This window comes from Apostichopus japonicus, chromosome 8 (genome assembly GCF_037975245.1).
Source record: "Apostichopus japonicus isolate 1M-3 chromosome 8, ASM3797524v1, whole genome shotgun sequence".
Lineage (NCBI taxonomy): Eukaryota > Metazoa > Echinodermata > Holothuroidea > Aspidochirotida > Stichopodidae > Apostichopus > Apostichopus japonicus.
This window is the reverse complement of record NC_092568.1, coordinates 40,591,876-40,616,628: the sequence shown is the minus strand read 5'-3', so window position 1 is coordinate 40,616,628 and position 24,753 is coordinate 40,591,876. Positions and strand designations below refer to the sequence as shown.

The 24,753-nt window shown below is 38.5% G+C and overlaps 1 protein-coding gene across 1 annotated transcript; it reads left to right on the top strand.

Annotated features, from left to right (window-relative positions):
• Positions 1 to 11,960: 11,960 nt before the first annotated feature.
• LOC139971059 (uncharacterized) lies at positions 11,961 to 21,360 on the top strand. The gene is made up of 2 exons (XM_071977225.1): positions 11,961 to 12,086; positions 18,096 to 21,360. The coding sequence occupies exon 2, from the start codon at positions 18,115 to 18,117 to the stop codon at positions 19,081 to 19,083; it is 969 nt and encodes a 322-aa protein (XP_071833326.1). The 5' UTR covers positions 11,961 to 12,086; positions 18,096 to 18,114; the 3' UTR covers positions 19,084 to 21,360.
• Positions 21,361 to 24,753: the final 3,393 nt, after the last annotated feature.

Sequence of the window (24,753 nt, the reverse complement as noted above, 5' to 3'; positions counted from 1 at the left end):
TTACTGAATTCGTCATCAACATCCAAATTGACATACTGGCTATTACAGAACGTTGGTGTTATCTATTAAGAGTTTAGTGACATGTGCAAATAAAAGAAGTTCGTGTGCAATATGTACATCGTGTGCACACCATCCTAAGTATTATGAACGGCCGTGTATACCTTATGGAAAGGCTATGCATACCAATGTATTGTGTTTAATGATGTAATGAAAATGAAGTACTGAGAGACACGTACTCTGGCTGTTGACCACTAAAGACCGTCTCCGGTGTACTCTATAACATGTCATTCTTGGAACCTCCCGGGTCTCTTTACACCTTTTGCAAGATATAAAACTTGGCTTTCGGGTGATCACCGCAATGATGTAACGGTTGCGGATTTATCATCTACTCTCCCTTATTATAGCTTACATCACGTTCCACGGAAAGACAGAGCTGGAGGAGGGGTGCAAGTATTCCTACGTAACAGTTATACCGTCAAAGAGTGTAGGCCAGAACTGTTCTCTTCCTTCGAATATGTTGACCTTAAGATCTCTCCTCCATCAGCATCACCTTCTTAGGTTGATCGTTTTCTATAGACCACAATTAACAAACAAAAAACAGTCCACTATCACGTATTTCTCAAGGAGTTTCCAGAACTCATTGAAACTGTGTGTTCATGCAGGGAATATGTTTTAATCGCTGGTGCATGATTTTAATTTTAATTTTGATAATCTGGAGAACCGCGATGCTATTGCTCTACGTGACACTATATATTCTTTTAATATGGAGCAAAATGTCTCTGTACCAACTCATTGCGACTTATTACACGTGAATCGGACAAATTTATTTCTGAAATTGCAATCTCTAACTATCTAGAATCGGATCATGCTGCTATTACCTGTTCACTTGATATTGGTAGACTGGCACCACTAAAAGTGGAAATTACAACCCGTAAACTTCGCCAGATTAATATGGAATCTTTTTGCAATGACTTCTCGGTTTCAACTTTGTTCACAGCACAGGCTCCGGATCTTGATTCGTTGGTGGACCAGTACGAAAGTGTACTTTCAAATCTACTCTACAAGCATGCACCGATAATTACTCGCAAAATCCGACGTAGACCTCATTCCCCGTGGTTCACAGATGAACTCCGTAATTTGAAAAAAACGAACTGCGTCGGTGTGAATAACGTTGGTGCTCAACTAAGCTTGAAGTCCATCGGCAGATTTTTTGGGACAAGGCCAAGCAGTACCATTTTCTCGTCAAAAAGGCTTAACAAAATTATCACAAATAAACGTTTGCGGGTTGTGATTTGCGAAAGCTTTTCAAGGAGTTTGATAAATTGACAACTCCCAAGGCATAGTGTTTTTCGAAATCTTCCGATGATTTTCTACTAGCAAAACAATTTTCCGAGTTTTTCCGCGACAAGATCCAGAAGATAAGCGACGAAATTCTCAACACACCGAGTTGTGAGCTATCGAAGGATATTTCTGACTCTACATCAGCGATTTTCCTAGACTTTATGCCTGTTGCACAGGATACTGTCAGAAAAATAATCATGGAATACCCCTAATCTACATGTAGTCTTGACCCCATCCCTACCTGGTTACTAAAACACTGCTGTCATAACTAAGATTGTAAATATGTCTCTGTTAACTGGTAAGTTCCCTGATAGTCTTAAATGTGCGCATATAACTCCCTTATCAAGAAACCAACTATAAATCATGATATCTTAGGAACTTACCGTCCTGTTTAGTGTTTAAAAACTTAAAGTTCATATCAAAAATTGTTGAACGTGCGTGCGTGGCACAGTTGAAAGATTACCTTTGTCGGAACAATTTGTATGGTTAAATGCAGAGCCTTAAGGTAGCATACGCCCATTAAAGGCCCCATTGACTTACACACTAAATCACAAAAGTAATGTGGTCTCTAAGTCTAAATAGAAGTTTTCACTAGCTAAACGCTACCTATCTAATCACCGGATAGCTGACAAGTTGGCCTTTAATGGCACTATCAATTTACCGTATCATGACCATGTAGATTTTTTTGTTATCCGAGCCGGAAGTTTTCGTCACTTGTAAAGAAACCTCTCCACTCAGTGGTAAACAATTTTCCTACGCTGCTCCTGGGAGGCCTAAAGGGGTCTAAAATTGCCTCAATTGACTCACCACATGTACTTCCATTCATGCTCTTCAACATGCAAGCCACAAAAAACTAGATCATGATTGATAAAAGGTCAAAAAAGATGTTCTCCAGCTGCTTTTTGGCACTTTTCCTGAAGGAGAACTATCGAGCGGATGGATATAGGCTCTAATAGGAGTATGCCACCTTAGGTGAGAAATGATATTTTTATTTAATACCAAAATGATACTTTTTATAGTCGTCACAATATAAGCCACAACAAAATTCTATGCAATTATCATTTTAGGTCCATAAGATGTATTTTCAGAGATTTCAGTATTCACAGTGCAGTGTGTAAATACACATATGAGCAATACTGTGTAAGCAGGGACCAGGTCTACGTCTGCAACAACATTTCCAGTCACCAATTTTGATAAGCTTGACCATTTTGGGTGCATTTATGACTCTTGGAAGTTTCATTGGTATCCCTGATTACAGTCCACTTGGTCTGGCTTGCCCTACCTGCAGAAACATCATCCAGAGAAGTGTCAGCGGGGAGGGCTTTTTCGTCTCTGGCTCTGAAAACTGATGAAAACTGCTTTTGTTTAGCTCAGCTAATTCCTCCCAAACTGACCTACAAGACATACCCCAATGGATTCCTGAACAGTTTGGAACATGTTAAAGTGATATTGCATGTCACTCCAGTGTAACTGTTAAGTTACTAAGTATAAGAGGAGATAATTGAAGGTGTTCTTTGCCAAAACTGGATCATCGGGATTTCTAAACCACAGCCTCACTGTAACAGAATGTACAGCAGTCTAAAGGAAAGCTTACTGAAATGCTATCTAGATACACTGTTCACCTCAATATCATATCCAGTCCATTTAAAGGTTGTGCGTAGGTTGTTACAATGTATTAAAGACAGTAATAAGGGAAGAGAGGTGGGTAGGGGGCATATAAAACATTCAAATTTGTTGCTTGGCAAAGATCAACAACGTCAAATTACCTTATTCTCCATTGGTGGCGAGCACTGGTTCCTATAGTTACTACAGTAGATCTCCCATGGAAGCATCGTGATATCTCTTTCTGCTGTCAGAGTTGTTTGGGATGTGTTGTTACCTCATCTAACAAGTTGAGTCTGTTGATACCACACCCATTCAAAGTATATAGCTATGTGGTTTATAAATCCCGATGATCCAGTTTTGGCAAAGAACACCTTCAATTATAACTGAAACAGCAAATATTTACCATTTAATAAATATACAGATGTACACAGGATACTTCCCTACATAGCTAATTTGGATCCCACATGTTGTAGGTAGTATCATTTAATTCTACAATTTAAACAATTTTCAGAGGGGAGGACCGGGGTATCATACCCCAAACTCCACTAGAATGTTTGGTCCTATTTTGTAATGTCAGCAAGAACAACTATTTTGCACCCCCTTTAAATGGTGCCCACCCGCCCCCCATTCAGCTTTGAGCTGGATCTGCCACTGTTGAAGAATATTGCCACTGGCCCAGCTAAGCAACAGTAGAAGCCTAAACTAGGAGTACTATAAGTACAAGTTTAAATATCCTTCTTTATTGAGCTTCATTATTATGCCTTGGCTATCATCATATGAAAAACAAGTATTCATGTTTTGTTGTATACACCTTGTCGCATATGAATTACTTTGTGCGATTATTATTTAAGCTTATGGCCTAAACTTACATTTTAGTATAAGGCCTGGATGTTAGGGTATACAGCAGTTCAGCAAATTGTTCAGCTTTATCTTTAATGTTCATAATGACAAAAAAGCTGCATACTTATCGCTTAGCTCTGAAGCAACTCGGAATGAAAAAATGGTCATGCATGATGCACCACTCTGTGTGTATCAATACTGTTGACACCATCAAGTTAAACCTGGAGGTTTCATCACACAGTAAATCCATGTACTAGCCACAGAGGGTCATATACTTAAGTAATCCACTTTTGGAGTTGAGAATAGCTCCAAGTACAAATAGTGCAGTTTGAAAGTGGCAACATTTTCCTTCCACATTTTGGCATCTCTGGGAGTATGGCATACCATATGAATTAATGAATCCCATGACATGATAAGAGTTATCCATGTTAGGGGTCCACAACAATTGGGTGCATTTAAAATGCATTTATGGATTAAGTTTACTCCCTTGACAATTCTATAATAATATACCTTTAAATTGATTTCATATCCTTACTCAAGAGGGAAGTCAAAGATGTGGTAGCTGCAGCCCGGGAAAAGATTGTCCAGTATCGATTGGCACATTTAAGTGAACAGGATTTGAGTGTTTCGATCCTTTGTTGCCATTTGCTCACGAACTCTGTTGTCATTAGAAGTGTAGTAATTAATGCTATTATAGTTGAATTTATAGCCCGCACTACTATGTACTGTACGTGTTCTTGTTTAGTGGTATCATCCTTTTTATACAGTAAAATCAATAATTACAGGCATTTTAATTATGTAGTCATATCTTTGCAATGTCTGTGCATATTTTAGAAGATTTTGTTTTTCTTAATCTTTATTAACGTAATCTCAGGGTTAGACCAGGCCTGGCCTGATCGAATCGTTTCACGAACGTCTAATACACCAACAAACGTTACTCGTTAGTAATACAATAATAGTATCTACAAGCTGCAAATAATATATACCTATGATTTGTCCACGTTGGCCTGGCTAGGTCGTCCGTGTTTACGAAAGCTTCAATATGCGTAATGAATACTTGTAGACGTCTATTTATAGGCCTAGTCAGGGGCGTCAATCCGATTTGAAACTTTGGGGGGGGGGACGTAATCGATTCGAGTATTCCGGCCGTAAGTACCATCTAAGCGGAGCGCCATCATCAGTTGGCGCGCAGCGTACCAAGAAAATTTCAGATTTCAATACCTGCCAGATCGCTGGAGATGGCACTTGTCAGGCTGGATAGCAGCCATCTAGTTGCGTGATTTCGGGAAAAAAATTACAAATTCGTCACTCGGGGAATAAAGTTCATGCGACCTGAAGTTTTGATGGATTATTTCTTCTATTAGTGATTCCAATTGACATGAATATTAGAACCCAGTGCAAGTGGACAAATCATGCAGCGAACTGGAACCCAAGCCCCATTTTGCCCTATGTTTTAGGAAAGGATAGAATACCCCTCATTTGTTCGAACCCATGAAAACTAACAATCTGTGAATAAATTTACTTCGAAATGGGCACATTATATTGCACCAAGTCGGTCAAGGAATGACCCCAGGGCCTCAGATATAGGCCTATAGGAACGATGTCCCAAAATGTCCCTGGACATATAGGCGAAGGAAGCTATCTGCCGCGACTGCATGTGAGTTTCTCGACTTGCCGTCATGGGAGTCATACCACAAAATGGTGCATTTCCTCATATGCCATTATTAAAAATTTAAATAACTAACTAATTAGGCACAGTCCCAGATCCTAGTTTGTCTAGTGAGCTCAGCGCAAATTTGGCCAAAAGTCGTCATACGCCAGCATGTTAAACCCCCAATGTTAATGCCACCCGTGACATACTTCCAATGGGACTGTGTCAGTTTAAATGTTTTGCTAGGTCTACGAGAATACATTTCTATGAAATTTGAAACAAGGATGCCAAGACAAACCACTTTAATTATATTTTCAGGACCTAACACATGAGCATGTCTTGTCAGACTTAGCATAGGTCCCATGTGAGTGGTGGTTAAAGTGATGAAGGCATCAAAATAAATCAGTGGTAGTTCGTTGGAATCCTCACGCAAGTTACCTCGGTTACTAGGTGGATCTGCATCTGGTAATCGGGTGAATTATGGTCGGAGCGTACTATGTAACCACCGTGTATACCCATGGACGTAGCTAAGGCCTGATGATTGGGGGGGGGGAGGGGTGTAGTGTAGTGGCTGAAAATCCACTAGATGGGTTTTGAAGCAGAAAATTCCGACTGCTGCTTTGTTCCCCCCCCCCCACCACCTCACCCTCGCGCTACTCGTCAACGATACGGTCAGTGTCAGTCAGACACCCAGTGTTTCGCGACTGCACTTTTGTTCTGCACTTTTTTCGATACATTTGTACCCACTGGCACTCCTATCACAAACTTATTTAGCCCCCCCCCCCACCCCAACCATATATTTTTGTGAAAATTCGGGCAATATGCTGATACGATGTGTTTTTTAGTGGTTAAACTTATATTATTATTACCATAAATATTGTAACGGCTTCGCCAATAATTCTAACCAATATGGAAGGATAATAACACGGAAAATGATTGTATGTTATTGGCATGCGATGTAAAAACCGATGCATGCCTATATGATATGCACATGAAAAATGTTGGTTATATTTTTTGGGCAATTCGTTACACCTCCCCCCCCCCCCCCCCAATTAAATTGGGCACCTACGCCTATGACGGTAGTTCTATTAGGCATTCTTTTTTGGGGGTATTGAAAATCATACGAAGTTTTGTACGGTGGAGTATAAGAATTGCGAGATACAATTTCTCAAAGTGGCAAGGAAAACGTGATAAATATGACTGATTTAAGGTCAATTTTGACCGAAATTTTTCAATTTTCAGGTCATGCACAATCACAGGAATAAATGAATAGGCCTAGATAAACTAGAGTGTCGCAGTCAAATTTTCCAACTATCGTCAGTTTTACAAAGTTTGGGGCGTGAGACACCCCCACACCCCCCCCCCCCCCCTCTAGCAACGTCCCTGTGTGTACCCAGTGTTCACACTGTGGAATAAAGTCCGGTATCACTCAACAACAAGGTAACATGGGATGCGCTGACACGGAATATGCTCCCTATTCCTTTCCCCCAATATTAGGAAACTGGCATCGTCTTTGAGACACCATCTATAACTAAACAACAAATATGTACAAGCTTTGGCTCTAGCTATAAAGTGCTGTCTCTTATGATAATGACGGAGCGCACTAGTTTTCTACTGGAATCACCCGAAGATGCGGCTTCTGTAATCCGAGGAACCAACGAACTTCTCTGCAAACCCCTCAGGCTTCAACTGGGCTAGACCTTCGCGGTGAATATGGCACACCATCACATGGTTCAGCCTCTAATGAGTCATGGTGCTCCGTAGCCATATCTTCAAACGCCTCAAAGCACTAGAAGATCTCTCGGCTTCCGTCGAAACTGGCGGGGGAGACGAGGAGCAACCGCAAGATAGCTTCGACTTCACCAAACATAGCCCGTACGCGGGATTCATCGACTTGAATATTTGTCTATACCCTTCAACCGACGACGACTGGAACTGGCCTCGAAAGAAATGCAGACTAAGCTAACGATTGTCGGAGAGCTCAGGGTACCAACTCTCGAGTTCTGGGTGGAATTCTCCATTCAGCAACATTGATTGATATTCGATGATACGAATCCTGAGATGTGTAAGCCCTAACCAAATAGAACCACGACACTACTCTTTTTCCAAATGCAAGGGGGGGGGGGGATATTTGATAGTGTTTCCCCCACCCATCGAAATGTGGGACGTGTCCCCCGCCCCCCCCCCCATCAGCATTGACGCCCATGGGCCTAGTACATCAGTGAAAGTACAAAAGGAGCGAAACAGGCGGTTATCTTGTGTGACGTCACGTGATAGAGAAGATTTGATTGGTTGATTTTAAAATATGTATAAGAAATGGTGCATGCATGATTTTTTGTTCCAACAAAATTGTCAGTTTTTACAAAAAGGTTAATTACTCGTCAATTAGAGTTCGCCAAGTAAAACCACTATCACAGTAACCTATCTTTCATCAATCGCAAGTTGCTTATATGTAAATCATTTTAAGTGACAATGGAATGCTAAAATTTGCAGATAAACGCAATATGAACCTTTAAGACAGACCTACATATCACATCTCAAGTTTGACAATGCTTTACTTTTGGAGTTGTTGTCTCAGACTATGATCTCTGTTGACGTTAAATGAAATTTGATCCTCGTCAATAGCTCTAGTCCACTCCTATGGCAAGTCGTTTTAACATTTACCCCATTAGCGAAATGCATTCAACTTAAGTGCACTTGCATTACTTGTTTTAATGTAGAATTAAATTGTATTTAAATCGAATTGTATTCTACCTAATTAAAATTGAGACCAATATTGTGCAATTTCACTTAAGAAAAATTGAATTCTACCTAAGTGAAATTTACTTTGACCTAAAGGCATTGAAGACTCGCCCCAAACCGCGTGCGGCCATCTGAAAAAGTTAACTTTCTGTTGCTTGCAAGTGACTTTTAGTTCGTGTCACTACAAAATACAGACAGTAATGAAACGTGATACTTTTGTTATCTTTAGCTGGACCTGAGCATTCCATCGCTGTATCATGTGTACACTGTGCTGTGAGTTTTCACACCCTTGAAATTCATTTCTACTTACGTGAAATAGAATTCCACTCAGGTAAAATTAAATTCTGCTTAAGTGAAATGTTAAACTTAAATAAAATACAATTTCACAAGAAAATGATTCCAAGGCCTTTCCAGTTCAAACCAAAGCTAAGTCCAAAATTTTGTTTCTCTTCCAGGACAACATAAAGATAAACAACACAAACAATAAACAGAGCAATGAACTATGATAGATGGTAAAGTTAACTTTACAAAAGTCAATTGAGCTAAAATGTCGCTCATGTTCTAGTTAGTGAAAAACATTGGTCTATTTAAAGTCAGTGAACAATTCAGTGGACCCGTAGGTATTGTAAGCATGTTATTATTGTAGTGCGATGCGCTCTACAATGTTGGCATTACTGGCCAAGTGAACGATACCTACAAGACTCGACGTTAAAACTTAAAGTTTCATGTAGTCTCTGTACATTTGCAGTTTCAAAGGCTAGCTGTGTGGCCAACTTATTCCGAGCCTATCATGGCGCTCACAAGCGCCCTCAATTTGCAGGTACCTACAGGACTATACTCCCTGGTGTGTTGTACGCCCAAAAATAACACCATGAACAACCGAGAGTTCTTCCTAATACTGCAAGCACTCCAAGCGCACTACAATACTGCGTATTTGCAGGCAAATACAGTTCTATAGTCTTAATAAGAAGTTGCAGCAGTCATCGAAACCTCAATGCATTTTTGAATTTCTTGTTTGGCACGTAATAACTTCTACACCGACCGATGACGCATAACGCAGGGAGTTGCCCTAACAACTCCTTGCATAATGTTAAATTAGTCAGTGTTTAGGAACTTAAAGGTCGGAAGAGTAATCAGTGGCGTAAGAAGCTATCAGAAAATGGGGGAGGCGGAGAGAGCTTACCCGTGGCTAGTTTGCGGATCTTTGCCAGAAAAATTTTACTTTTTAGATCCTGCGGTGGTCCAGATGGGATACTTAATCCAAAAAATTCGTCTGTTTCATCTGAAAATAAATTAATTTGTCCTCAGACTTTCGAGTAATGTATTGAAATGTGGACAATGTTTTAAACATTTGAAATCTTTCTTGAAATTTCAATTTGTAATACCGACATTTTCTTCTTTTTTCCGTCAAAAGTTCGATTGTCTTTTACACTGTCGTTCCATAAAGGTATTTCCTTTATTTCTTTTGTTCCACTTACAGAATGTCCGTCGCAGAAGATCTGAATAGTTTCTCCGTTGAGTTGCAAGAATTGCCGGAAAACATGCGGATATTCTCACTATGTTTAAATCTCTATATGCGGAGAATGCTGTGGGTTCTGATGCAAACGTGGCCACTGATATCGATAAAATCCGTTATCAGACGAGGCGAGACGCCATCGTCTATGTAAAAGGGGGTTTGCCTCTGTGTACTCAAGTGGTAAGATGCATCCAAGAGTTCATTGAGTACTATGAAGGGCTGGAACTAGACGAATGGAAAGAATGTCTTCCTGATATCCTGGAAGAAGTGACCGGATACCAACAATGCTGCACCGAGATAGTAAGGATGCACGAGGAGATGATGGTTCCTCTAAAGAAGAGACAGGATGAGGCGAGGGTGTTGATCTCTGAGCTTCAGGATCTTAACAAAAAACTCATGGAAAGTAAAGCAAAACTGGAAGCATAAGCTGCCAAGTCGAAGGCGTGGGCCATTGGACTTTCGTTTGTTCCAATTGTGGGTGCAATTGCTAGCCCTCTTCTCAATATGAGCGCAGAATCTGACGTGGCTAATGCGGTGGCGGAAGGTCAGCAGTTAAGCATCAATGAGGCAGAAATCATGATCGTTAGCGATGCCCTAATTCCAGCACTCTCCGCTTTCTTGGGTGGGCATAATGCGGTTGCAGGTTTCTTCAGTATAGTGAAAGAAGAGCTCACTACTTTCCACAGCAAAGGGGACAAGGCAGTTGAAGACACCAAAGGGATTCATTACATAATGATGAAAAGAAAAATAGTGGAGATAAAAGGAAGCTGCAAAGAAATTTACGCCATGATTTCCGGAGTTCGAACCGACCTGCAGTGCATTCCAGAGAAGCCGGATGACCAGAATTACGTCGATAAGTGGCGAAGCAAGCAGCAAGACGAGATTAAGAAGAAATACCCTCAGAGGCTCACAGGCTCGCTGAAGGACGCGGTATTATGCGCTGTTTTGCTTTGGAATTTTGAAAATGAAATAATTTAATGAACCGATCAGGTGCGCACAGTTCTTTTACGCAATTATACATAGAATCCTCATCTTATTTGCTAAGGGCATCCATGGTCAGGCTCAGATTCTTATTGACTGCCTAAGGAAGCCTCTGCAAGGAGTCGGAACATGCAGGATATGCATTTCTGCCAATTGTATGCCAGTACCAATTGCTATAAGTATAGTTTTCTTCCAAATACAATTAGGGATTGGAATAGTCTGCCTTCAGACCTCATTAGTAGTTCCAGTGGTTCTGTAAATCCTGTCACTCATATCAGTACTCGTGTCAGATTTAACTAATTACTCTCTTGACGTGTGTGTGGTGAGATATTGTCCCTTTTTGCGGATGTGTCACCGTAACGAAGACGAAGACGAAGAAGAGAATGGAGGACAACGATGTCACGTGCTATGTATGTATATGCATATATTAACACATTATAACGTTCGTGGTAATGGTTGAGCAACTCCCACGAAAAGAAAGCCACAGGAACAGTTGCTCTAAGCTACAGGTATACATACAGCAAAATTATCCGCAACACTGTAGGCGAGATATTCAATCTGCTTTGTGGTATAGCGAGTGTGACCATGAGAATTATATGTATATTATACTTTACTATACCATAATACTTTAGAACATTGCACTACATGCAGATACGATGGAACATGCGTCCCAAATGTGAAAAATGCGATAACAGTTGACGCTTTTTTTTAAATTTAATCATGTTGCAATTTGTATTTCAACGTTGAACGATTATGTTCTATTTGTCACTATCTATTTGTTTCCATACGTTCAATCCATTTCCTTAATTCATGTGTTGTTCATTTTGTGTCATGGGACATGACGCGATTTCGAAAATCAAATCAGAGCAGCCTTTTAATCCTTATAAAACAGTATGATGTTCGGTTATGTAGGTTGTCTTACCCTAATAGTTTGATAAGACAAACTGCTAGGTTAAATATACACGGTTGTTGTTAAGCTAATCGCTAAAGTTATATCTTTATAAGTATTATCAATTTAAGATTTCCTTTCTCGACCAAAAGAATAATGCTTTTCATTCATATTTAAGGTACTTTTGGGGGGATATTTTACTTTTAGATCAAAAGGTATAATCATGCAGAGACAAAAACAATCGTAAAATCGCAAACAGTAAATATTGACAGGTACAGAATTACCTGCAGTGTTATCTTGTATTTACTTTTAAACAGAAACTTTGCATAGATGTCCATTGATATGTTAATATAATAAACCAAAGTCCAACCGTGGCTTGAATCATACCACGGTATGTTCATAACAGGATTGACGGTTCTGACGCATTACTCTTTTGGGAAGGGACACGAATATCCTCGTAAAGTATATACTAGTAGACCTCAAGCCACAAGTAGAGATTAACAAATCTGATACAATCGAAGGTAAGATTACGTCGAAAGACATTTTGTGATATTGCATTTTTCGAAAGCAATAATTTCAGAATAAACATTTTAGAACACTTATCTATAGTATACATCTGCAAAGGGAAACCGTTATAATGCATTTGCCAACAGTGTATCTATAACGTATACCGTCGTTTCTTAATACTTCATGAACTGTTGATTTATATTGGAAGTAACTTTGTTACAGTTTTGATGTATTACGTAAATTATGACACAATCAATTTGAAATTGAACTATAACAATGGAAATAAGACAGCACATACTAACATACACAAGAAAATACAAACATCTATTGTAACGATGAGTGAGTTACGGTATTCGTTTACTTTGCGATAATTCATTCGTCTCATAATGTTCGTCACTTTCTTTACGTTTACCATTTACATTCCAAGTTCGATTAGTTTTGATACCCATATGCAGTGTAAAATGGTTCAATTATCAGTTATGAATTTGCATATCATCACTAATTGCATATGACATCACAAATCCATTGAGTTTTGTTTACAGTTTCTTTTTGCTGTGAATTTTATCGTAACGGTATATTCCTAGCAGATGTTGAAAATATAATAATAGTAAATGTGTACCTTTATAGCTTCGAAAAACTTCACCTCAAGACTCATCCAGTTAATCTCTAACATTGTAAACAGAGCATGCCTGAGTCGAGAATCTGCTCTACCACCTAGCTTTAATAACAATAAAAAAAAATTTGCTAACACACTAAGCAACCATTGCTTTATAATAATACTGCTATTTATCAGACCGTTAGTCTATTACGATCTAAACTAATCTACCTATACTCGTGCAATTTTACGAGATAAAGTCAAATTAAATGAGACACACACCCAACTACTATCATCGGTCTTAGTCGTATTGATAATTGTCATGAAGAACTTCTCCAAACATAAAGCAGAACAATTGTAATGTATTTTGGAGATGTCAAGGATTAATGTACCTCCACATTCAAGGCTAAAGAGTTGGTATAGTCTTAATATGATATCATCGAACGTCATGGGCTCATTTTGACATGTTTTCTTGATAGATTTCTGTTTGGTGTTTTGCAAATACTGAATCTAAATATTGTTTGGGCTGTTCACACGGCCTTCTTATTGTATTGGTTTCAGTGTCAACTCTGTGAATATTTCACCCGAAAAAAAAGATGGAGAGAAAAACATAGATAAGCCAAAGTCTTTCTGATCATGATGGCACATGATTTCAGATAGGTACGGAATATCAGCTCCCATAAACGAATTTTACATGGCTATCTCTCACTCCTAATGGAAACAAGAACAAGAAAAAATATCACTGAAGGTAGCCAATGCCAAAATTTCAAGAACCATTTTGCTGTGACTTGTAAAGTAGACATGCACACTGGGACATATAATTATTGTACGTTTTAAAAAGTCCCAGAAGTTGAGTTAGAACATCTAGAGAATAACTGGTCCAGTTTATCATAACAATATTTTGAGAAATGTACGTTGACAAGTTTATCTCGGATATAGCTAGAAATGACAATCAATAGCCAACACTTAGTATTCGAAAAATGATTTAGGGATGGGCATGCATTGTTTTCAAACTTAACAAAAATTGAACTTTGGTTTGACCCTAGCGGTGCTATTCGCTTTGCAAATGCAGAATCTATATCAACATCATGCATACGACAACAGCGTGTTACAATTTAACATATGCATGTATTATTATTGGTAATGCTATTTAATATACTCAAATATCAGTGTGTCAGAAAAAAATATTATTAATATATAATCTCTATATCTCTCTCTGTGTAAATTGTGATCTTCAACTGAGATTACACATTCGATTAGAGAGCAAACAGCTTGAAGCCAAAGTTATATATTAGTTTCTATATTTAATTTATTTTCCAGGGTAATGCACTGATATGTCAATATTAAAAACATTGAACACAACCTTTGTACTGAATTTGATCAGATAGGCATATCTGATTATTGCAGCAACGTTTAGTCCTTTAAACTTCGATAACTATCATAATTTATTGATCGAAAAGAGGATAATCGGTTTATGTATATCAGAAGAACATTTAAGTACGATTTAAAGAGAAAGAAACAGAAAGAAAGAAAGAAGAAAAATAAACAAAGTCTAAGAAGAACGAATTGAGAAAAGTATTTTGATAGGAATTGCATATTGTTATGATGTATCATGTTACCTTAAAGGTTTACTACGCTAATTGATGTTATGCAATTCTTAAAGGGTGCATTATTATGCTAATTTCTAAACGTAGGGCACAATCAGTGCAGTTATAAGCTACGGTCGAGTAACCTCACCGAATGTCATATAAATTAGTTTTCAAGGAGTGGCTCGGCCTCTTCTCCCAGTGGCACCAACCTGTACGTCACGCCACATAAAACAACTATGTCTGCCTAGCACTTACAAAACCCACCTTTCCCGATCCGGCCTTTCTTCACCATGCCAACCACGCTGTGTGTGACTTTCTCTTAACTCTCTTTTGGATACCATTCTTCTGGACATACTTCTGGATCATTTACCTTACCTGGTCCTGTTCTCTATACCAGAACTGTAATTTACGTAAAACGCCTTCCGGAAGCTTCCAGACACACCCGCACTACGGTTACTTAATCAACACCGACTACCCTGGGATTTGACACCCCGACGGAGAGCCCAGCGGTAGCCGAGGTACCTTGCGTGCGCGCTAAGTTAACTTTAAGTATTAAGGTATGCTAAGTTATATATTTTTGTTACCAAGAGACACGTATTAGATTCATTTTAAAAACAAAACCTCTCTAACTTACTTTATTGTGTTCGTTTCCCAAACCATGATATCTGGACTTCGTAACAATATGGATACAACATAGTTGTATGTGTTAGATGTATCCTTAGTAGTCTATAATGATCGGCTGCTGACGTCAGAACAGTTACATTATAATTATATGTGTTCTTGGTAGAAAACAAGTACTCCAAAGAAAATAATATTTATCAATCATTAGTTTTCGTATAATGTCTGAGTATACATATCGTCTTACATTGCATCACTGTTCAATATTTGGGTTAAAATTAATAAGACCTTGTACGTAAACAATATTAGTAAGAGAATGGCAAATTCATGAGAGCTACCAAAGAATAATTCAAAGAAAGGACGTATTTCATAGAGGAATTTAATAAAGTCAGATTATTATATACTTAATGCGTAAGGGATGCGTAGGGCAACGCGGTGTTTTATTCTTGTTTTATTCTACTATGGCAATCTTTTCTACATTGCCATTAATAATCCCAAAAATGTTAGAGAAAAAATTTTCATTAGAGACCTCTCGCGCACAATTTTGTCACGTGATGAATCAAACTTACTGAAACATACCTTCGAGACATTGAATTACAGTTCCGCTTTAGACGTGGAACGAAAATTCACCCGAAATGATGCAAACAAAACGGTCGCTGCACAAATGAAAGTCGAACTAACAAACTATTTACATATCCTAAAGTAGTTAGAGCACACATTTCATTACCTTCCTGGACCCCCAACCGTCTCTCCTCCCCTACCAGTCACAAGTGAAGACGACCACATTTGAGCAATTAACACACCACTTGACGATACAGAAACGGGCGTGGTACAAAACGTACGAAAGAATCATACACATTTGAAAATGTACTCTTGAACACATGTCGCCGTCGTTAATTTCATAATCTCTTATTTTCGTAATTGTTTGTGGATGAACAGCAATATTGGGCGGATGGAGGGAAGATGTACTTGAAGTGTAGCATATAAAGATGGAGAGACGGTTCATTTCCCTACACCTTTCCCCGTCTAATGATCAGTTAAGTTCATCTAAATGAAATAGTATTGTGGTTTCAGTGGAGTTCATTTTATTTAAGTAAAATAGGCCATATATTTACTTACGTAAATTGCCATTTCGATTAGGTAGAATTCAATTAAGCTGAAATGAAATAATGAGCTTCTTAAGTGAATTCCAATTATACTTAAGAGAAATTCCATTAAACTTATGTAAAATTGCATTCCACTTTAGGAAAAGGGGACATTTGTATTCTACTTAACTGAAATTTTATTTCATTTAAGTGGAATACATTTTATTTAAGTCCAATTCTGTATCACTTAAGTTGAATTAAATTCGATTTAAGTAGATCATATTACACTTAAGCAGAATTTAGAGGTGAATGATTAAACGGCTTGCAATAAACTCCTACTCTATATGGAATACAACATCAATCTCTGTATAGCCCATTAGCTTTAAACTTGGAGCAGTATTGGTTTTTCAGACTTTGCAATCTTGAGGACCTAAGCTATAGGACGGTGTTTTAGTTTGATCGATTGCTCTCTGATTTTGAGAAAGGCTCGTTAGGTGTTTTAATACTGTCACCCTTACACATCACCTAAAATGTTATGTAAAAGATTAATGAAGAGGGCAGCTATGCGAAGGGTTCAGATAGTAGGGAGAGGGGGAGATTACAGGGAAGTGTTGGGATCGCTCTATGTAACGACTCGTGATAGAGACAAGAGACTTTAGGAGCTGCAGATTAATCGTAACAGCATTGAGGCATAGAATATAACAAACCTTATCCGAACAACTGTCATTAGGATATTGCAGTGCTGGTTACGTTAAACGGTGTATTTTAACGCAAATACTTTACGATAAGTCTACATAGGTAGCGTTAACTAAATAATAATAAATTGATTGATGTAGGTAGGGTCCAACACCTTATGAGATGGCCAGAAGAGAATCAAGGATGTTCTAAATTGGGGTGCTGTCCTGGGGTCAATAAAGCCGACTAACATTTAAGGGGGTATGCGGGTCCCCCCCCCCCCCCCTCTGTGAAAAAAAGGGAAATATTATACGTTAAATGGTGTTTCTAAGGCACATTTAAACTACAAATGAGGTATATATAAGCAAGTCAAATACTTTTGTGAGGTAAAAAAGATGAGGGGTGGAGGGAGTGGTGGTGTAGTCCAATTATAGTGGTCTAATTCTTCCCAGTCTGAATGCAAAAAAGGAAAAAATCCTGACTGACGACGACAGGTGAATGTTCTCCACTCTTACATTTGGGCATGCCAATGCATTACTGCATACGACATAGCTTTAGAAAACGCGATATTTCCAAAGGAGAGGCTCGGACCAACGCATACTCGTTGTGCGGATGCCCCATATTAAGAAGAAGAATTGTCTCATTTTGGTGAAGGTCCGAGGTCATTCGCGTTCACCGAAAGTCAAAACGTCAATATGTAAAAACCTTGTAAACACGATATATAATTGCCTATAACTAAGGGAATGTCTGAATGGATGTGCTGCCCTTATTGATAGGCAATATTATCAAACAATGTGAGCAAGCCTCCCAGAGAGATGCAGATTTGATTCATTCCGCCTATTGGCTACTAATAGCATCACTCTACCTCCTCCTATCTATGTGCGTTGTCGTTTACCCCACTAGCAATTGATGATAAGTACCAACTTGGCTAAAATTAAATTAGAGCTCTACTAACAAATAACTCTTAAGCAAGGTTCCTCCTTCTTTCCTTTGGTGACCTCTTATAACATTTGACCGCAAACAACAGGCCTTTCCAATCAATAGGATGCATCCAAATCATCCACATGCAACCTAGGATCTCTCAAAGATTCTTTTCTTGTGATACTGTAGATTTAGAGTCTAAATCTTGTTTCTCTTCCAAAGGAATGGTATGGAAGCTACTGTAAAACGAGCTGTCGTAATTTGCAACAGTAAATTAATATTTAATATATATATAAGCAATACGAACAAATAACAGAGGGTTTTTTTGGCGTACAAACAAACCATGTTGGATGGTACAGTTCACTTTGCAAAAGTCAAGTTATAATAATGTTCTAGTTAGTGAAATACAATGGTCTTTGTAACGTAAATCAGTGGACTTGTAGGCTTGTAAGCATTTCAATAATGTAGGCCGACATATCTTTGCTTAATATATTATCGTGCCATAAAGTTATTTCTTTTATCTTTTTGTTCCACTTACAGAAATCTGTCGCAGAAAAAAATGAATAGTTTCTCAGTCGAGTGTCAAGGGTTGCCGAAAAACATGCGGATATTCTCACTGTGTCTTAGATCTCTATATGCGGAGAATGCTGTGGGTTCTGATGCAAACAAGGCCACTGGTATCAATGAAATCCGTGACCAGACAAGGCAAGACGCCATCGTCTACGTGAAAGGGGTTTTGCCTCTGTCTACTCAAGTGGTAAGATGCATCCAAGAGTTTTTTGAGTACTATGAAGGGCTGGAACTAGAAGAATGGAAAGAATGTCTTCCTGATATCCTAGAAGAAGTGACCGGATACCAGCAATGCTGCACCGAGATAGTAAGGATGCACGAGGAGATGATGGTTCCCCTAAAGCAGAGACAGGATGAGGCGACGGTGTTGATATCTGAGCTTAAGGATCTTAACAAAGAACTCATGAAAAATAAAGCAAAACTTGAAAAAAATTCTTCAATCTCAATGAGATGGGGCATTACACCTGCGATTGTTCAAATTGTGGGTGCAATTGCTAGCCCTCTTCTCAATATGGGCGCAGAAACTATTCCGGTGGCGGAAAGTCAGCAGTTAAACATCAATGAGGCAGCAATCAGGATCGTTAGTGAGGCCCTAATACCAGCACTCTCCGCATTCCTGGGTGGGCTTAATGCTGTTGCAGGTTTCTTCAATATTATGAAAGAAGAGCTCACTACTTGCCAAAGCAGAGGAGAAAAGGCAGTTGAAGTAGCCAAACGGGTTTATTACATAATGATGAAAAAGAAAGCAGTGGAGATAAAAGGAAGCTGCAAAGAATTTTACGCCATGATTCCCGAAGTACGAACCAACCTGCAGTACATCCCAGAGAAGCCGGATGACCTGCATTACTTCGATAAATGGCTATTCAGGCAGCAGGAAAAGATTAAGAGGAAATACCCTCAGACGATCACAGGCCAAATGAGTAAACTGCTCAACCAAATCAAAGGAGGGGCTCAATAGCTTGCAAATAAGAATCCGGAGCAAGTACCTTAGATTCGCATTGCAAGCTTTCGTTTTCTATGTATTTCTGTACTACCTGATAAATTCAAAATTTCAACAATTTCTCTCTTGCTTATACCGCATTTCTATGAAAAGCTGTTACTGCTAAGTAATTAATCTTCATTTGGTCACATGTATTAGTTTGATCAATCATACTATATCTATATAGCATGCAACGTAACATTCCTATTAACTTTAGCGATGAATTCAAACTCTTGCTTTAGGTTAATAGAGATACATTTGACGTGCATGGAGGGGAATGTTGCTTGTAGGCGTAGCACCCATAATTGTTTGGTAAACTTGTCTCTAAAAATTACTGAATAATTTCTATACATGTATGTTCTTATACTCTGGGATGGCTCCAAGCACTCTTGGACGTATTGTGTTTAATTAGGGGATAAATACTAGGGGAACCGGTCTTAAATTTGATTTGAGACCGATGATGACGTCATCAAGGAGGCTGAGCGGACAAGGCGATAGCCGAAGTCCGCTGCCCTTCTCGATGACGTCATTCATAAATGACGCTCACAAATGTTAGAAAACGGCATTTTTTCGCTAATTTTTGCTGATCTGTATTTAATTTTCCTTATGCCTCCCTTGATCTTTTTCCTGAATGACGTTATAGTCACCTCATGTAAAACAGTATTTTCTTCCGACGAACATTAAGAGTGAAAAAATACGAATGAAGCAGTATCGTTTGGTCTTAAATTTAGGTAGTTTAATCAATTCAAACACTCAAAAATGGAGGGAAATGACAAGTAAATAAGAACAAATGAACAAATTTCTAAAGATAACATTTAAAACTTTTTTTTGACCTACCAGGACGAATTGCGCAATAAACAGATGCTGAGTTGTGTGTGTTCTGAAAAGTCCGTAAACGCTACAACAGTTAGGCTATAGCAACGTTGCCTGTTGCTAACATTCTTTTGAGTAGAACTCGTCTATCCCTATTCGGTAGATGAACCGTTCAAATAAACGTTTACTGGGCCTGGGAATGAGCAGTTTTTGAATAGGTTCCGAGCCCCATTGTATGATTGTTCGACAGGTTTGGACTTGTAGTAACCGCAGTGTTATTGCGAGTCTGAAAGATCTCTACGCCTAGTCCCTGGTCAGTCATGTCGTTACTGCTAGAATTAGAAGTAGGCCTAGTGCTTACGTTATTGCTAGGCTTAGCGACAAGGTTTCTTCTGTTATAGTATCAACATTGGACGCTTTACGCTTCGGTTCTTCGTTGAAGCACCTCGATAAGGTTGCTGACATTGACTCTAGCTCAAATCATTCATGTTACTCGAAGTATTTAGCTGGATGATTTAAGAAGTACGCACAGTGTGTAATGAGACTCGGTGGGTGTGAAAACATATACAGTACTACTGCTGTAACTAATTGCAAGTAGGCTATATATACTGTACAGTATTCTTTTGCAATTTGAAACATTTCTTTGCCCATAAACATATTTGCATATACTCATGGCAATGTACACCATGTCTTCATTTCTTTTAATTATGACTTCATGATTGCCACGGCAACAAACCAGTGTTTGTCTAACATTTCGATCATTTCGATCTCGCATTCGAGACTGGTCCAGTATACAGAAAGTTGGTTTAGGCATTTATGAATTTAAAGTGATTCCATTATATTCCATTGTGTAATTTAGTCAAAAATGTTTTCTCCTCAATAGGGACTCATAGCATATATTGTTCATCCCGTTATTTTTCTTAATTCTGTATTGTACTATATTGGTTACACTATCCATTTACGCTACATTTATATTAGAAATGATATTTCTTGTGGAATCTTTATTAGCTGAGATATGTTCTTTGGTTTTCCTTGGTGCCATTCTAGAATGTCGGAGACATCATCACTACCAATTACTCAACAATTTGTATACAGGTTCTTTGGGTTTGGGTGGGCGTGACTAGTGCCCTGGATATGACGGCCGAGCGGGTCTAAAGAGAGATAGCAAGAGTGAGTCCCTCCCCCTACTTGTGTATACGTCCGGATATGGATTGGACTAATTGTGCTAATTGTTTATGTTGGATATTAAACATTTGTTGTTTTAATTACTTTACCTTCTCTTTCTTTGCTTCTTTAATTAAGAATACATACATAGCATAGCCATACCACTTTGTTGTAATTCTATTGTTTGTGTGTTGTCTCAGACGAGACAGTAGTTGTAGTAGTAATGTAGGTTTGTATATTTCACGAGGCGCATGGGTAGTATATGTGCCTAACAATGTAAGAGACCCAATTACAGTCAAAGAACCCGCTCCCCTTAAAACTAATTTTCTGGGTGGGAGCGCTGAACCTGGGGTTAAGTAGAGAACATAAATGGTTAGGTGAGCAGAATGGTCGGTGGTTCATGCATATAAAATTGATGATATTTATTTATTTCATATCCTGAGTTTCATTCCAACCGTTTAACATTTATCATCAAAGACAATCTTTTTCTTCCCTAAGAAAAAGGTTCATTGTATCCGTGAAGAAAACGGCAGCATTTCTTGAGAATCCACTTGATTTAGTTTGGTAATAAACGAGTAAATAAAACGTATAGGTGTAGACGATATGTCCACTATACCACATAAAGGAATACTGAGGTGGTAGACAATGTAACACTATATAAGTATATAGCATTGACGAGAATATAATTGTATTTTGTAAGGTGAAAACTCAAACTCCATATCTCGTCCTTAACCCGAGATATGGTGGATTGAATGAAACCCAATTTGACTGGCTATAAACTTCCCCTTTTCCATGAAATTTTATTCTGTTTTAAATTTCATTTAAAGTATTATTTGTTTATTACAACAAGATTTCAAACATAATGACAGATACTTTAATCTTCAAGAACCAAGTCTTGCGAAAGGAAGTACTCTTAAAAACCCTTTTAGGCTTGAAAAGCAAAAGCAATCCAAGAGCAAGCAGACAAAGTAAATACACAAGGATCACAGTAATTAAATGGTTTGTGACGTCATCAGCGTAGCCATTGTTTCAAGTGCTCTTCGTAGGCTATAATAAAACATTTGGATAATTAATCAATGAATCCTAGCATTTTCGATGCAATATGATATTCCTTTATGGATAAATTATAAAAAATATTCTAAAGAAAAGCAAAAACTTTCTCAGGTCAATTTCTCTGATCACATCATTTACTCAGCTGTTGCCAGATGCATTTACAAATATAACCAATTAAAAATAAAAGATCTTCGTTACACCAAATGCTATGAGGATATGATTTTAGCGTATACAGTTGCAGACATTTTGCAACAAATTTGCGAAGCCATCAGTTTCAGCCACGGGACGCCTTAATCCATCTAATACATTATTCAACCCAATCATGTAAAATCTGTTGTTGAAAATGGTGATTGATTCATATTCTTGTGAGAGAAACCGACTAAAACTCAAAAGGATCACCGAACTTTACAACAAATGTAAACGATACACAATCGTTGAAGAATTCTCTCACTGAGGTAACAAAGATCTCTTGGGAGTGCGCATGACGTCAAAAATGTAGCGTCGGGTCGTAGATTACATTTCCCAGGTGTCTACTCACTTCGGCGAATCCCAGCTGCCTCAATTTCCAATTTATTATTAAAATCTTAGAAGCGTAAACAAACATATGACATTTCCTTTTCATGGGAAATTGTGCTCCTCGTAGAGAATTGACTTCAATTCTCTTCCAATATCAGATTGGCCTTCAGATACTGCTTAAACTTACGATGTCAAAGGTCATTGCCATTCATCGCCTTTAAATTGTCCAGAAATTAATTAAACGGTTTATTTATGGGACTCGTTATAGATCAGTGCGTAAATGCCTCATCTTATAAGAGGGAATCGTATACCCGACGTCTGCGACACTGATGACAAATAATAATTTTGTATTTGAAGAAGGTGGTTATACAATCGTATGCGGAGTTCATGGAACACGACAAACCACAGCAATACTTGAAGCTGCTCTTGTTGTTGTTATTATTATTGCTACTGTGGGTGACGTACGCCGTGCGCAGTACAGATACTGCTTAAGAGATGTGATCTGCGTCGTACCTACGGTAGGTTTTAAGCTCCATTTCTGGTTAGTCACGGACGGAATAGCTTTTCACCGGTACTAGCAACCATATGAGAACTGAAGTATCTTAGAGGAAACCAAGTTTTCGCTGCCTACCTTGCAGTCAGTGATACAAAGATTAATAACAATCCGGAACTGATGAAGGGGGTGGGGGGGGGGAGGGTGGAGCTCGCAAACGTTTCTATAAAAAAATTAAAAAACTGGAGTCATCATTTTGTTTTTGTCTGAAAGATGATCGTGAACAAGTGCGGGCCATGAGGGGAGGGACGGGGTGGGAGACGGGGTGTAAAATAACGTTATGTTCATTCACTCTACTTTAGCCAAATGCATTCACAACAATCCAAATTTGCAAAATCATCGTTTCAATTTGCTGATGCCAGATGCATTCTCAAAAGATATCTCCTCATTTGAAACATTAATCCCTCTGCCACCGTTAAAATCAAATGGTTCCTACATGAAAGTGTAAAACGTGCTGTAAGTTTGTAAAGCAAGCAACATTGATCTTCGGGATATCCTATGAACTATACTACCTCTAGAGCTTACACGTGTAGCTTAATTATGATGTCATATCGATGGCGTATATACCTCAAACTGAATACTGTAGGTGTCGGTGAGCGCATCACGTTAACCCAGTCCCGGAAGATGCCATATTCATTGTCAATATCGTTTATCGGCAATGACTTCAACAAAATAACAACTTTTTTTATCTCATTTTCTTCTTTTCTGATTTGATCTTCAAAGGACCTTCTGTTGCTTCTGGATTAACATGAGGAAGAGCAATACAAGTAACTATTTACCAGTCACACATATAGGCCGACAACGGTAGTACATTGGTTGTTGTATTGTTTTCTTTCCTGAGTGAACAAGCACATACATCGAAATGCAATCTGAGGCTCTCTTGTAATTGGCACCATAACACTATTGGTCTGATACAACGGCTCCTGTAAAGCAGGACAGCTCTACGGTATTCTTGATTTGCCCCAGGTCTTCACAAATGAAAATGAAACACCCAAAATGTGGCACTGAATAACCAAAAATAACGAAAGCATTTAACTTAAAATATGATAAATCTGAGTGAATGAGAGCATTAGTCACTTCCGAGAAAACAAACCTTCCAAGCTTCTCGATACCGAATAGTCACTGAACATTCTGGTCTGTTAGTTAAACATCACATAGTGAAATTTTCAAATTAATTGAATATCCGAAGAGAGACATGCCGTGCTATACGCAATCTAAATTTGATTCAATTTGTATCATCGTTACAACCTAAAGCAAGTTACATCTAAACACCCTTATGTACCATAACCGTCCTATTGACATGTAAGTAAATGTATGTTCTTAGTTTTGAGTTTTGTCGTGCGCCACCTATCATCGTCATTCGTCGTTCATCTTCTTTACTTCCTCTGATTTAGCCAAAAGGAACACCTTTTACAGTCCTATTCGTTTCGTTCCTTGTTCATGTGTACAATAACTGTATTCTACATGACTACATTGCTACACAGTAAAGTGAATTGTTTTTTAACACAGGTCGATGGAAGTGGAAGGAGAGAGAGAGAGTACGGAGGGGA

Bases quoted from the DNA above. Each gene is read 5' to 3' on its own strand.
- LOC139971059 (XM_071977225.1), top strand. From the start codon at position 18,115: ATGAATAGTTTCTCAGTCGAGTGTCAAGGGTTGCCGAAAAACATGCGG.